The sequence below is a fragment of the Macaca thibetana genome, chromosome 14, assembly GCF_024542745.1.
Source record: "Macaca thibetana thibetana isolate TM-01 chromosome 14, ASM2454274v1, whole genome shotgun sequence".
Lineage (NCBI taxonomy): Eukaryota > Metazoa > Chordata > Mammalia > Primates > Cercopithecidae > Macaca > Macaca thibetana.
In genome coordinates, this window is record NC_065591.1 from 68,740,172 (window position 1) to 68,755,237 (window position 15,066).

Below are 15,066 nucleotides of genomic sequence, written 5' to 3' on the forward strand. Positions count from 1 at the left end.
CTGGAAGTTGGCAAAATCAGGCCTGGGCCCTGCTTAGGAGCTCACAGGCTGGTGGTGGGGACCCTAAGGAAACCCAGCAAGTATGCACAGGGATGGAAGGGAGCACAGGTGGTTGGGCACCTGAGGACCGCTTTGGAGGCAGCATCTGCCTCAGGACACTTCGGGTCTCCATTTCCCTCCTGAACCTTCCTGCTTACCAGCACTCTCCATGCCTGCTCTGCCAGCATCACTGCCTCCAGGCAGCTTCCTCTGATTTATCTCTGGCTCCTGTTGTCACAGCCCTGCTCACATGGAGGTTCAGGGCCTGGCTCCTTCTCAAGGTCCCTGCCTGTGGGCAGAGACCTTCCCTCACTTACTCTATGACCTATGTCCAGCCAGTGGCCCAGGAAAAGCGGAAGGACAAACACTGGACTTGAGAAGCCTGGCCCCATGGTGGCAGGGGTGAGGGCCTGGGCATCCCCAACCCCTTGGTCTCATTGCTATCTAGTGAGATACCCCCTAATCTGGGTTAGGACAGGTGCAGGGAGACAGGTGAAGGAAGGATGGCTTTGTCACCCATAAAACCTAGCCCACCTGAGACCAGCCTGGACAACATGGTGAAACCCTGTCTCTACTAAAAATAGAAAAATTAGCTGGGTGTGGTGGCAGGCGCCTATAGCCCCAGCTACTCTAGAGGCTGAGGCAGGAGAATTGTTTGAACCCAGGAGGCGGAGGTTGCAGTGAGCCAAGATCGCGCCACTGCACTCCAGCCTGGGCGACAGGGCGAGACTCCATCTAAAAAACAAACAAACAAACAAACCTAGTCCACCTGGAGACTGCAGCCAGACCGCCTGAATTTGAATCTCAGTTCACCTTTTCTTGTGTGGCCCTGAGCAAGTGACTTAATCTTTCTGTGCCTTGGTTTCCTCATCCATAAAAAGGGGATGCCAACTGTGCCCACTCACAGGGTTGTTTTGCACAGTGCCTGCCACATAGCAGGTGCCCAGTCGTCATGAGATATTTCTACTATTGTTCCTTTACAGGTGCCCCAAGGTGGCCCCTGGATTCCAGAGCAGACTCCAGGTGCCACCAACCTCAGGTGGCTTCTCTTGGTGAGAGCTGGTGACCCTGAGCCTCTCCTGGCAGTGGGAACATGCCTGGCTGCCTTCTGCTCTGTCTGGCTGCACAATTGCCCCCAGGTCCCTGCTCTTCCACAGCAAGTCAGGGTGATGGAATCTGGGAATCGCGACTCCCGAGCTCCGTCTGTCTCTCAAGGACTGGAGAAGTGTCTGGGGCCAGAGCCCTGTTCTGGGGCCTAGATCTGGTTGGATCTGCACCTCAGGTCTGCCCCAGCTGTGGTGCTCAGTGTGGGGAGACCGTGGTTGGGAGCCCAGCAGACCTAGGGCGTCCCATCGGATTGGCCCACTTACTTGCCTTGTTATCTTGGACATCACTGCCCTGTCCTGGGCTCACCCTCCTCCTCTGTGGGATGGGGCAGTCGTGTGTCTGTCTTAGGACACTGGCTGGGAGGATCTGAAGTGGAGGGTCACCTGAGTCACTTCCTGCCATAGACCCTGCTGATGGCAGGTGGTAGCTGTTTCTCTTCCCAGGGATGTGGCTGGGGTCCTCCGTATATGGAAGCCCCTCTCCCTTCCCCGTCTTGCCTGCCCTCCTGGCCTCAGGGAACAGAAGCTAAGTCATAGCTCCCTCTGGCTCAGAGGATGGGCTGGTTGTGGGGTGTGGGCCAGGGCTGGGAGGGAAGATAAGAGGGCAGCGGGGAGGGGAGGCGAGTCCCTTCTTCCTGCCTGTGCTTCCTGAGGGGGTGCCCTTGGGAATGGATGAGAGCAGGTGGCCTCACTGGGTTTCCTAGACCTGTGCTCTGCAGAAGCCGCTGTGCAGGTTGGCCCTGGGGCACCCTGTGGTGCCAACTGGAAGGAGGGGCCAGGTCTCAGGAGCTGCTCATGCCCTTGGGGGCATTCTAGCCTTTTCTCTGACCCTCTAAAACTCTGGTTATTCTGGGCAGAGGTGACAGGCAGGGTCCCCATCTTGGTGGGAACTAGGGGCCCTCTGCCCCATTTTCCCTTGCCACTGCTCTGCTCCGCGATCTGTAGAGTCCCTACACAGCCCTGCAGGGATGGTCATTTATCTCGTCTGCATGGGTGAGGCCCAAAGTTGCACAGCCAGTAGACAGGGAGCAGACATTCAAATTCTGTCTTCCTGCCTCTTCCGCCCTCTGCTGGCCGCCTGTGGTAGGATCGCAGAAGCTCTTGGGATGGAACTAGTTCAGGAGTGCCTGTTGGAGTGGAGGCAGGCAGAGGGCTGCTGCCATCTGCCCGTGCTGTGTGGCCAGGGCATGGTATTCAACCTCCCTGGGCCTCAGTTTCCTTATCTGTAAAAGGGAACTATTGCCCACCTCTCAGTGCCATGGTGAGGATGGATTGTGGTGCTAGCAGGATGCCTGGTGCATGAAAGGCATGTCTCAGTGTTTACCAGTCCCCACCCTCCACTGTACCCACAACCCCTGGGGAGTAGTGGCTTCCTCAGCTCAGTGAGGCAATGGGAGAGGAGGAGAGGCCTGCTCTGTTCCCTGGGCCAGGGCTAGGGATCAGGCCAGGCCCCACCCCTAGCTCAGGCCTTGGGGCGGGATGATTACAGCTGCGGGAACACAGGGTGAGCTGACCCTTCCTGGTTGCATCTCTTGGTGCTGGAGCCACCCATGGTGGTCTGGGCATAGCTTCCTAGCACGTGAACATTGAAGGAGACTTTCATTCGCTTTGGGTCAGGCCCTGGGCTTAGTACTTTACATACACTGATTTCTCCTCGCAAAGTAGAAATTATTGGCCATGCACGTTGGCTCAAGCCTGTCATCCCAGCACTTTGGGAGGCTAAGGTGGGAAGATTGCTTGAGCTCAGGAGTTTGAGACCAGCCTGGGCAACATAGTAAGACCTCATCTCTACAAAAAATTTAAGAGTTAGCTGAGTGTGGTGGTGTGGACCTACAGTCCCAGTTATTCATGAGGCTTAGGCCAGAGGATCGCTTGAGCCTAGGAGATTGAGGCTGCAGTGAGCTGTGATTGTGACTGCGCTCCAGTTTGGGTGACAGATGAGACCATGTCTCAAAAAAAAAAAAAAAAAAACCCCAAATCCAACAACATAAAGAAATCGTTGTTCCTACTTTATAAATCAGAAAGCCGAGGCGCAGAGAGCTCGCCAGACTGCCGAGTGAGGAGCTGGAATTCAGTCTCCAGTCTGAAACCAAAGCCCATGCTTTTGCCTTTCACAGCACTGCCTCAGGGAGCTTTTAAGGAAAATACCCCCACCGCAGGAAGAGGTGGAAAACCCAAGCCAGAGCTCCTTGGGCAGCGTCAGGTGCAGAGGGCAGCTGGTACTGGAGCCCCCCTGGGGCAGGGTCAGGTGCAGAGGGCAACTGGTACTGGAGCCCCCCTGGGCTGCCTCTCTCTTGGCAGGCAGGGCAAGGGGCTTCCAGAAATTAGGAAGTGCTGGGCCTGAGAGCAGCCAATTGCTCATGGATCATTCCCTGGTCAGTGGCTGCCCTGGCCAGATTCCCTGGCTACGTCTCATGGAGCAGCCTCTTGGGCCATGCCCGCCGGTCTCTGTAGAAAATAAAAATGGAGGCTGGGTGCGGTGGCTTATGCTTGTAATCCCAGCACTTTGGGAGGCCGAGGTGGGCAGATCACCTTAGGTCAGGAGTTTGAGACCAGCCTGGCCAACATGGAGGAACCGTGTCTCTACTAAAAATATAAAAATTAGCTGGGGATGGTGGTGGGCCCCTGTAATCCCAGCTACTTGGGAGGCTGAGGCAGGAGAATCGCTTGAACCCAGGAGGTGGAGGTTGCAGAGAGCCGAGATTGCGCCACTGTACTCAATGCACTCCAGACCCCAGCCTGGGCAAAAGTGCGAGACTGTGTCAGAAAAGAAAAGAAGAGGGGAGGGGAGGAGAGCGGAGGGGAGGGGAGGAGAGCGGAGGGGAGGGGAGGGGAGGGGACGAAGTTTTTACCTCACTTGAGTTTTTGTTCCACTTGAGCATTTGCTTGCTGTGTGCCTTTGACAAGTCACAGTCCCTCTCTGAACCTCCATTCCTCACCCATACAATGGAATGACAACTCCTCGCTCCTTGGGCGGCATGAGGATCAGATATGAGACTGTACGAGTCAAGTGCCTTGCGGGGCCTGGCCCACTGCTCCCCACTGGCCCCTCACTTTGTGCTCCCCACATGGGATTTGGGTGTTTGCCCCATGCCTGCACTCCCACCCCACTTAATCCTGCTGGGCCCCTGTGGGCTGGCGGGGGTGGGCACTCGGGCTGCTGGTGCTGGAGACAGAAGGGAACAGAGCTTTTGCTGGTTAGGGAGGGGCGCAGCGGGCAGAAGGAAGGCAGTGCCCTGGGTCTGGCGCTCTGACGTCTTCCCACAGGTTCTTCATCAGCAAACCTTTAGCAGAGGAGCCCTCTCCAGCCAGGAAGGGGAGAGGGATCCCAGGCAGGACCACGGGGTAAGGGGCAAGCAGGGAGCAGATGGGCCACATGGGGCCCCGAGTCTGTGGTGGGAGGCAGGTGACTCTCCATGCTCACAGTCACACAGCAAGTCTGTCTGTCATGTCTGTGTCTGCCATGTCCTCTGCCATGGGGGGCATCCGCATGCTCCTCAGCCCCTCACGTTCTCTCCTCACCGTCTCTGCAGGACATTTGCGAGGACCCCCGCCTCTTTGTGGATGGCATCAGCTCCCACGACCTGCACCAGGGCCAGGTGGGCAACTGCTGGTTTGTGGCAGCCTGCTCGTCACTTGCCTCCCGGGAGTCGCTGTGGCAAAAGGTGAGGCCTGGGGCAGGGTGGGGCAGGGTGCTGGGGAGTGTGAACGCAGCCTGCGGCTCTCACTGCCAGACAGGCGGAACCTGAACGTGGCACATGAGACTTTCAAAAGCCTGTGCCAGGGATGGGGTGGGGGACCCCAGTTCTGGCCGAGCGTCAGAATTGCCATCCCTCACCCTCCAGCTGGGCAGGCACTGGGAATCTGTGGGGCTCCCAAGGTCATTCTGATATGTTCTCCCCGTCCCCGTTGTTGGGGACACTTGGTGGATTAACACACACCTGTGAAATGTGGAAGCTGTGTGCATCACATTTAGTGTGCAGTGTACACCTCTGGTGGGGCTCAGGAGACCCCTGACAGACACAGACCTGCTGCGTGACTCGGCTGGTCGCTGTCCTCCTCTGGGCCTGACTTTTCCCAGTTGTTGAGCAAGGGTGGGTTGGCTATCCCCAGCTTCACGACTCCTGGTTCCAAGCTCTGGTGTTCTGGACTAGGGCCAAAGGGTTTGGGTTGGAAAGAATGGGCTCTGGTCCTGCAACCCGACCTCCTATCCCAGCACTTGGCAGAGGGGCCTTAGATTCAGTTCACAGGAGGCAGGGAGACCAGAGTGGAGGCAGACCCTGGCTTCCTGAAGAATTATTGTCAGGGACTGCAGGGAGACTCTGGTCATGGCCCCTTGCTCATCCCTGCCCTTCTGCCATCCCTTGGGAGGGGCTGGCAGTGGGGCTGAGGAGCACTGGACACCTGCATCTCCCAGGCTTGGCAGTGAGCCTCAGCGCTTGGTAGCTTTGGAGCTGGCCTCAGGTGACTCATCAGCAAAATCAGGACAATCGGAGTGGCTGTCTCTTGGGGAGTGGTGAGGGTGGGACCAGATGCTGCACTCAACAAGCCTTGTGTGGCGTGGTACTTGGCCAAAGGTGGCCGTGCCTACCAGCATTATGATAATTAATATTATAGAACATACAGGTAAGGTACTCCTGTGCAAGACTGAGATTTTCCTCATTCTCTGAGGTATCCCTTGGCCGTCAGAGGGAGCAGTGCCCTTGGGCGAGGCTGAGACTCTGATAGGTGTCTTGCTCTTGAGTCTGCAGAACAGGGGTGTAACCTTTCAAAGCCACTCCAGGGTGGGCATCCCTGAGGCCTAGCCCCAGTGGTCCTGCAGGGTAGGAGCCCTGCCTGCTGTAGGGCCCCTGGGGCCTTGGCAGAGGCCACGGTTGCAGCGTGTGGATGTGGGTATTCATGGGGCACCTGAGCCAGGAGGGCTTCCGAGAGCCACCTGTTGGCTCATTTTAGTTCTATACCTGAAGGCCCACAGAGGGCTGCAGCCTGGTTCTGTGCTCTGGGTGTCGGGCTGGTCCTCACTCTCCAGCTTCCAGGCTCCCACCCCCTTCTCTGAGCCCAGAACAAGGTCCCCCTGCCTTAGAGCCCAGCCCGTGCTAGATGAGGGCTCAGTCAGGGGCTGAAGGGGCACATGGGCATCCTGTAGGGCTGTCCCCACCTCCCACCTTGCCCTGTAATTGCCTGTTTTATCTTTCACCTCCCCCATGAGGTGAGCTCCCCACGGGCAGAATTGGCCCAACGTATATGTCCCTGCCTAGGCCACCAGGGACGTGGAGTAGAGAAGGCTCAGGAGAGTTTTGGGAGCAGAGCTCCTTTCCAAATTGTTGGACTCAGCTACCACCCAGCAGCCCCATGGTCGGCCTTGCTGTCCCAGACCTCCCAGGGCCTTGTGGCTCTGGGCCTCACTCCACTGGGTCCTCTCCTGGGGAGGCCATCCGTCTGGCCATTTGTAGGTGGAAGCCTGTGTGTTCTGCCCTGGGCTTGGCCCCAAGCGGTTCCTGGTGCAGCTCTGCCTCTTACCAGTGAAGAGCGGGCCCAGGACTGCAGGCAGGAGGCCCGTGTTTATCTGTGGGCCAAAGGTTCCTATTGCAGGGGGTTGGGGCACCTGGCCTGGCTGGTCTGGGAGGCTGCCAGGGCCAAGAGGCTGATCTACAGCAGCTTGGGTCCCAGGGAGGCCAGGGTGGGTCTGAGCGCTCCTGGCTAATTGCGCTTTGCCTCCTGTGCTGCTGTGGTGCTAGCCCATGGATCCCAGAAGGAGGCTCAGCGCCCTGCGGAGCTCATTACTGTACCTTCCCTCCCTCGTCCCTGCTGACTGGGCTCTGTTTGTTGTCACCCCTCACTTTCTGGGCCTGTTGCCCTGCAGGGCCTCCTTGTTTTCTCCATGGAAGGGCAGTGGGGGTGCTGCCCAGCCTGAGCTGCACCCTTGCCCTCCCCACCTCACACTTGGGGATTCTGAGCCTCAGACACACTGAGCATCACACCCTCGACACATATGCCCCCAACACACCCCCACACAGGAAGCCACCCTTACCCCTCACAGGATTGGAAGCCAGCCTGACCTGGATCTGATGCCGGCTGGGTCCGCTGCTAGCTGTTTTTGTCCTCAGTGTAAATTGACCTTTCCAGCGCCCAGGGTTGTGGAGGATTAAAGGGGCCAGAGGAAGGCAAACCCTTGCCTTTCACACTCTCTGCACATGTTAAATTCCCTCCCCTGCCCCCTTCCAGATGCCCCACCTGCTTCTCTGTTCTGCCAGACATCTCTTAGCCTCGTGCCCTGATCCTACGGGGTCCCTGATGGGGGCATTTTAGCTTCCCCGACTTGATGGTACATTCCCTGAGGGCAGGGCAGTGGACTTCAGGTGACCAGGTTTTAGGAACTTGAAATCAGGATGCAACAGTTTGGTTGAACATTTGCCATTGGTCCTGGCCTGGCCTAAGCCAAGGTCAGCTGTGAGCTCACCTCTCTGGAGCCTGGGGCAGCCCCGGGCACAGGGGCAGACCTGATGCCTGCTCTGAGCCACAGGGCCAGGCCTGGGCCCAGGGGGAGTCAGGCAGCTCCTGGCCAAAAAAAAAAAAAAAAGCACGGAAGTGACCAGAGTCCCAGTCGAATGCCTGATTGTCTCTAGGAAAGAGTGCTGGGGTGAGCAACCCTGGGTGGGGCCTGAGAGAGGCCAGTGAGAGCATTTAAAAATGCCTCCCACTCTGTCCCTGACCCGGTTATATTAGCAGTTCCTGCTCTTTAGTTACCAAGCAGTTCCCTTAGCACACATGGATGGAGCACCAGCTGTGCCCTGAGAACCGTAGTAGGTCCTGGGGACGGAAGGCTTGAAAAAGTACAAGGATGTACAAAGTCACTTAAGGTTTTAATTTGTCAGACACAATCAGTGTTAAGGGTTTTCTATGTTTCCTTCTAGTGTTTTTTCCACTTGGTGTTAAAGAGGATTTTGCTTGTTTTGTTTTTTTTTTGAGTTGGAGTTTCGCTCTTGTCGCCCGGGCTGGAGTGCAGTGGTGCAATCACGGCTCACCGCAACCTCCGCCTCCCTGGTTCAAGCAATTCTCCTGCCTCAGCCTCCCGAGTAGCTGGGATTACAGGTGCCCACCACCATACCCGGCTAATTTTTGTATTTTTAGTAGAGATGGGGTTTCACCATGTTTGCCAGGCTGGTCTCAAACTCTTGACCTCAGGTGATCCACCTGCCTCGGCCTCCCAAAGTGCTAGGATTACAGGTGTGAGCTACTGTGCCCAGCCTTGTTTTGTTTTCTCGTATGCATTTTTGCAATTACATCTGCAAGTTTAGAGCTTGCTTTTCTCCTCTGTATTCATTGCTACATCCGGCCTTGGGTGGGTCCTCCCAAGGTGTCTGATGGCTGCCCAGAGGTCTGTGGACATCAGTGGCCCCAGCCCCCAGATGCAGCCTCCTGCATCCTGCCTGCTCCTTTGCCCACAAGCCTCAGTCCACCCCATCTGCCTGCTCCCCTCCCTTTTCCATCCCTTTCTCCCCAGGCCTTCCCTTGACTCCCACCGCTCCTCCCTCCTGCCCAATCTGTAAGACTCAAGCTCCCGTCACAACCGTCCTCCACCTTCAGCCTCCTGAAGCTCGGTGCCACTCTACTCAGGCCCTCCCCAGGGGTCTTGTGCCCCTAAATCCTCATCAGTAGAAGCTGATCACACCCTCCTTACCCCATCCCTCAGGATCCAGAAATAGGGGATCTTCCTTCCCCAGTGCTGCTTCTGGACCATGGCGTCTCCATACAAGCACTTGGCTTCTTCACTGGGCTCCCAACCTCAGCCCACTGTGTTGCTGTCCCCATCAGCCAGCTGCCCTGGCCAGTCACCTGGGCACAAAGGGCTTGGCTCCTCCCATTTCCCAGCCCATTCTACCCCGAGAACTGTTGTGTCCCAGGCTTTACTGTGTCCGCCCTCTCACTTTGCCCTTTTACCCTTGTCTTAGTTCTTCATCTCCTCTCCATCAGCCTTCACCTTCAGCCACCTCGGTCACTTGCTGCCATGCCACAGCCTGGGCCCAGGACTGCTCTCCCTGGAGGTCTTCAGCCAAAGGCCCGGTCTCTCTGACCTCACCTTCCAGCCATCTTGCTCACTTCCAACCCTGACACTCACCTGCCGCTACTCTTCATTTTGGCCCTGGCCAGTACCTGTGTACTGTCTCCCCACCTGTCCACCTTCCTCTTGGCCTTGGGCTTGGGCCCCATGGTCCATCACATCACCTGTCCCTTGTCAGTGTCATCCATTCATCCGTTCATTCATTCATTTCGTTCATCTGTTCATTCATTCATTCATGCGTTCATTCATGTGTTCATTCATTCGTTCATTCATCTGTTCATTCATCCGTTAATCCATTCATTCATTCATTCATTCGTTCATTCATCATTCATGTAGTCATTCATCCATTCATTTATTCATTTATTCATTCGTTCATTCATCCGTTCATTCATTCATCCATCCGTTCATCTGTTCATTCATTCGTTCTTTCATTCATTCATCCATTCATTCATTCATTCTTTCATTCGTTCTTTTGTTTATCCATTCATTCATTCGTTCTTTCGTTCATTCATTGATTCATTTGTTCGTTCATCCGTTCGTTCAAGAAGCATTTCTGAGGCCTTCTGTGTGGCAGGCCCTGTTCTGGGTGCTGGCCTAGAGTGATGACAAGACACACTTCCTACCCTCTCGGGACAGGTGTGTCACAGGCAAAAACTGAGCAATTCAACAAATAAAAAGCAGAATATGGTGCTGGAAAGGATGGAAGCAGCTCCCCGATATGGAGGAAAGGCACGCCTCCCATAGTAGTTCCTTAGCCAAGTTGTTCCCCTCTCCCCTGCCCCTCCAGCTACAAAGCAAAAGGTTCTGTGAGGATCAGGCAGTTGGACTTCTAGCTGTATGGCTCTCTCAAATACCCTTGGGGGAATTGCTGCCAATGACCTGCAGAGCTGACCCAGGGCTTGCAGTGTGGTTTTAACAGGACCAGGTGTTCTGTCTGCCTTGGTGCCCCTCTGCTGTTCAGGTAGCCCAGGATCCCACTGATTGATTAGCCACCGTCTCACAATTGAGCGTGCTTGTGGTCTAGACCCTTCAGATTGTTTTCCGTTGTTACACCTTGGCCTTGACTCTGTCCTCTTTTCTGTGTGTGGCATGTTGTGGCGACGGCCACTCTCCAACTCCCATCCCCACCCTCTCCGCAACTGCAGCTCCACTCACGCATTCCAGTTCTTTCTTTTCCCCAGTATAAAGGCTGAGCTCCTGGTTCTGCCCTGGGCCCTGGGGATATAAACATTTGCCAGATTCTTCCTCTGCCGCAAGTCTCCTGCAGGAAACTGAGGATTAATTCAGGTGGAGTAAGTGGTGGGATTTGGGTAGAAGTGAAGCCTGGTCCTGTGGTGGCCATGGTGCAGGGCTGTGGCACAGCCAGCCGCCAGTGTCACCCGGGTCAGTAATGCTCAAGGCGCAGTCCCTGGCCCAGCAGCATGTCGCCTGGGAGGTGGTTAGGAATGCAGATTCTCAGGCCCACAGAGCCCTGATAAACCAGGAGTTCTGGGAGGGGGTGCAGCAATCTGTGTGTTAAGTCCTGAGGGTGAGTCTGATGCTCACTCAAGTCTCGAGAACTACGGGTCTGGGTGAGATGTGGTAGCTGGGCTGAGATCCTGGCAGTGGGACTGGAGGGGAAGGGTCCCAGGGTGTTTGGGAAGCAGAATCGACAGACTTTGGTGATTGGTGTAGAAGAGTGAGGGGGAGGCGGGTGTCGGGGTGACTCCAAGGTTTGGCTTAGGTGACTACAGATCTCCAGTCACTGAGCCCTCTCTGGTCCTGGCCTCTCCACCTGGTCCTGCGGGTCTTTCGTCCTCTCCTGTGTACCTCCAGTGAGGATTGCTCCCCACCGCCCTCCCCATCACTGACTTACGAAGTGCTCGCATCTTCACAAACAAGCCAGCGCCCAGCCCGGCCCTAGTAGTCAGGGCTGTTGCCACAGCAATTGACATCAGCGACCTGGTCCCCAAGGAGCCTGCCACCCTCCGCCTGCCTGCAGGGCCTGCATTATCGCTTCTGTGGGGACTGGAGTGGAGGCAGATGGGGACTCCCACCCCTCACACACACCCCATTTTGAGAACTGGGTGGGGCTGGGAAGGGCCAGTGACAAAGGGAGGGGAAGAGGGAAGGGCAGAAGGTAGGCGGGGCACCCCTTTGGTGGCCTCTTCTCTCCACGGCTCCAGGCTCCAGCCCACTTGGGTCCTTGGTATTGGTGGCAGCAGCACTTGGGCCATGGCGGAGGACAGGCCGCAGCAGCCACAACTGGACATGCCACTGGTCCTGGACCATGACCTGACCAGGCAGATGCGGCTACGCGTGGAGAGCCTGAAGCAGCGCGGGGAGAAGCGCCAGGATGGGGAGAAGCTGCTGCGGCCAGTGGAGTCCGTGTACCGCCTCGACTTCACCCAGCAGCAGCGACTACAGTTCGAGCGCTGGCATGTCGTGCTGGACAAGCCAGGCAAGGTCACCATCACAGGCACCTCGCAGAATTGGACGCCTGACCTCACCAACCTCATGACGCGCCAGCTGCTGGACCCCACTGCCATCTTCTGGCGCAAGGAGGACTCGGATGCCATGGATTGGAACGAGGCCGACGCCCTGGAGTTTGGGGAGCGCCTGTCGGACCTGGCCAAGATCCGCAAGGTTATGTACTTCCTCATCACCTTTGGCGAGGGTGTGGAACCCACTAACCTCAAGGCCTCCGTGGTTTTTAACCAGCTCTGATGGCATCTGCGCCTGCTGCCCTCCTCTCGCCCACCTGTGCTCTCCCCTGCCCCTGCCATCTTCCCCCCTATACTTTTGGGGCCATTCTTCTCACTGTTCAGCCTGTCTTGGGCTTGCCCAGAAGCCCCCTGAGTCCCACGCCCTTCCTCCTCTGCTTCTCCCTGGTGCCAGCACTCCGGCTCACAGGAGGAAGATTCCAAGGCTCCATGGCCTATAAGCTGGACTGGCCGCCGCATTGCTCTAGACAATAGAGGCCTACTCAGGGCCAGTGTGCATGGACAGGGAGGCTGGGGCCATCTGCCTTCTCTCTGCTTCATTGTGGGAGAGAGAGACTGAGAAAGACCAAGAGAGACACAGAGACGAAGACTGAAAAACCCAGCATCCACTTCCTCCAGAGTTGGGGAGACGGAGGTGATGGGGCAGTCTCCACGGGGAGTCCAGCAAGCCGGCACTCACTGTTCCCTGGCCTCGGTGCCCTTTGCCGGAGTCTGTGTCTGGGCTGCTGGTCCCACAACACCTTGGCAGCCCTCAGGATGTGGGGCAGGGTTGCTGCAGGGGCAGATTTGGGCAGTGGAGAGTGGCTGGTGCCCTGGAGGCTGTGGAGGCCCAGCTGTGGCTCTTCTGGACCTGACTTCAGGGTGGAGAAGTGAAGAGGGAGGTTACACAGAGATCTGTCTCTACATACACATATCCATGAGAGAGAACGTGCTGTATTCATATGGATGTATTCTAGAGGTCTATTCTTGCCCTAGGAACAAGTGCAATTTTAGATTATCTGTTCGTCATTGTTGCTGGTTCAAGGATGGCTCTTAACAGGGGCCTGGTCCTGATGACCTTGGCCTGGGGGCTTCCTGAGCTAGGAGACTGCAGTTCAGACAGTGAAACAGGGAGCAGATTAGTAAAGGGGGTTCCCTTTGCCTTAGGGGAAGTTGGAGCTGGAGAGAGTGGATTCTCCAGGGCCTCAAGTATCCCCTGCTGGGGAGTCAGGCTCATTTGAGCTTGCAGGTCAGGGAAGGCAAGTGCTTCGTCCTGAGGTAGCATCTGTTGGCATTTATTGGGCTTCTTCAGTGCAGCTGAGGGGCGCAGGGTGAAGGCGTGGTGGGCAGTTACGATGGCTGATGGTCCCAAGTGGGCTGCAGGCGGCAGTGGTGTGACGGCAGAATGCTAACCTCTGAGGTCATTGGGTGCAACTCACTCACCAAACAGATGGGGAAACTGAGGCACAATTTTCATCAGATTCAGTTCTGGCTCCGAGCCTCATTCCCCTTCACATTGCACAGTCCCAAAGAGCCCCCCTTTTGGGGGAGTGCCTGACCTGCACCTAACATCAGCCAAGTACAGCTAAGCCACTGTCCCCAGCACCCTGACTTAAGGCCAGTCCTGTGTTTTGTCCTCAGCCAGTCAGAGATGCATCCAAGACATTTCCCCTCATGAAGCAGAGCTGTCAAGGAACTTGCGGCTCTAGAACAGATGCACTGAGGGCCAGAGAGTCAGGGCCGTCCCCCAAGGCTGGGGCTGCCGGGAGGATGAGCCCCACCTCGGAGGTGTGCAGGCTGGGGCAGCATGCTGCAGCTGAGATTCTGTGGGTGGGACAGTGAGACAGTGGCTGCCGGCTGAGCGCTGGTCCATTCTGACTCAGCTCTGGGGCCCGTTCTGGGACAGGCTTGAAGAAGTCCCGGCCGTCGCCTGCCCTGCTGAGCACGCCGGGAGGCCAGGCCCATGCACAGTGGCCCTGCCCTTCTGCCTCTTTGCTTGAGCTCTCCCTGCAGCTCTGGGGACCCTCTTAGTCCCGACTGCCTATCTCCCCAGCCAATCTGTCCTGGGGCCTAAGTGCCTCTGCTGTGCCCGCTGCAGGTCCCCAATAAAGCCTGTGCCCTGGCCTTGGTGGTGTGCATTCTCTCGCCATCAGCCCCCATCCCCTTCACAAGCCCTCACAGCCTCGAGCACCTGCTCCCTGGCCATTTCCCACACTCCCCCAGCCCCTGCCAGCTTCCAAGGAGAAAGCCTGGAATAATCAGGGCTTCACTGAATCTCCTGAGGCTGGCCAGGAGCCTCTAGCCCTGACTGTTTCTCTGGTAGCCCCAGAGCTGCCTCCATGTGGGGTGTGCAGAGAGCTGTGCTGAGGGAGGTGCCATCTGGGCGCTGCCGAGGGTTTGGGGTAGGAAGGTACCAAACCAGGTGCAATCTCGAGTCTCCCTGCCTTGCAGGGCCACTGGGCAGGGTTTGGACAGAAGGGCAGAGTTGTGAGGGGTGGGGTGAGGTCAGACCCATGCCTGGGTTTAGTCTGGCCTCTGTCATGGATGAGCTGTGTGTTCTCAGGCAGCTCCCAACCCCCTCCCAGCCTCAGACCTTCCAGAGTGAACAGCTTGGTTCTGTGAAGGCCCTTCCAGCCCCACCCTCCGGGAATTGTCAAACTGCCGGGCTAGACTGACATGGGAAAGATGTAACCCCAAGGCCACGTGACTTTAGTGCCCCACTTGATCCTTCCTCACAGCTCTGTTCCCTCATCACCACTCTCAAACTCACTCATTTTTGGACAGAGACAACTGAGGCCCAGAGGAGGAGGCCTGCCCAGGTCACAGAGGGCATGGAGGGGCTGGAAGCAGGTGTGGGCGGGCCAGGCTCTGGGCCTGTGGACTTTTGGCCCCATGACACTGGCCCCTGGGATGAACTGGGGAGATGGGCCCCACCCACCTGAGAACCCAGGCTCAGACTGGGCTGCCTTCTTTTCTGGAGACCAAGTCAAGCCCTGCCTTGGGGGCCTCACCGGTGGTTTTGTTTCGGAATGAGCCCTGCTTCAAAATCCAACCCCACCACTCTCCTGGGTCTCACAGCCCCTTTCATGCCCACCTCGGAGTAGCTGCTGCCCCCTGGTTTCCCTTTCACACACCCCTCACAGCATGCGCAGAACCCTTCCCCAGCCCCGCACCCAAACCCCCGCCCGTCTCTCAGGGGTCTCTGCTTCCCTGACATCCCCTCCCCAAACTTGCCTTCCAGCCACTCCTGGAGGTGCCCGAGACAGAGGAATCCAGCCTCAGGACAGCAGTAGAGGCCTGGCTCTATCCCCAGAGTGCAGGAATGGCAAATAACCCATTTTCCCTGGAAATCACGAGAAACCACAGGGAAAGAGACCTGCCTTTCCCTGAGCTCTGT

The 15,066-nt window shown here is 57.0% G+C and overlaps 2 protein-coding genes across 2 annotated transcripts in view; both read left to right on the plus strand.

Moving 5' to 3' along the window:
• The window catches only part of CAPN5 (calpain 5), a 57,411-nt gene that overhangs the window by 22,114 nt on the left and 20,231 nt on the right, over positions 1-15,066 (plus strand). The window contains exon 3 of the mRNA XM_050755567.1: positions 4,679-4,810. Coding sequence (XP_050611524.1) covers positions 4,679-4,810 — 132 coding nt within the window. The remainder of the gene's footprint in view (positions 1-4,678; positions 4,811-15,066) is intronic.
• Positions 11,333-13,793, plus strand: OMP (olfactory marker protein). Its single transcript, XM_050755569.1, has one exon. It carries the CDS (start codon positions 11,422-11,424, stop codon positions 11,911-11,913), a length of 492 nt encoding a protein of 163 aa, XP_050611526.1. The 5' UTR covers positions 11,333-11,421; the 3' UTR covers positions 11,914-13,793.

What these genes read in the sequence shown, in the direction of transcription:
- OMP (XM_050755569.1), top strand. Translation starts at nt 11,422, where the DNA reads ATGGCGGAGGACAGGCCGCAGCAGCCACAACTGGACATGCCACTGGTC.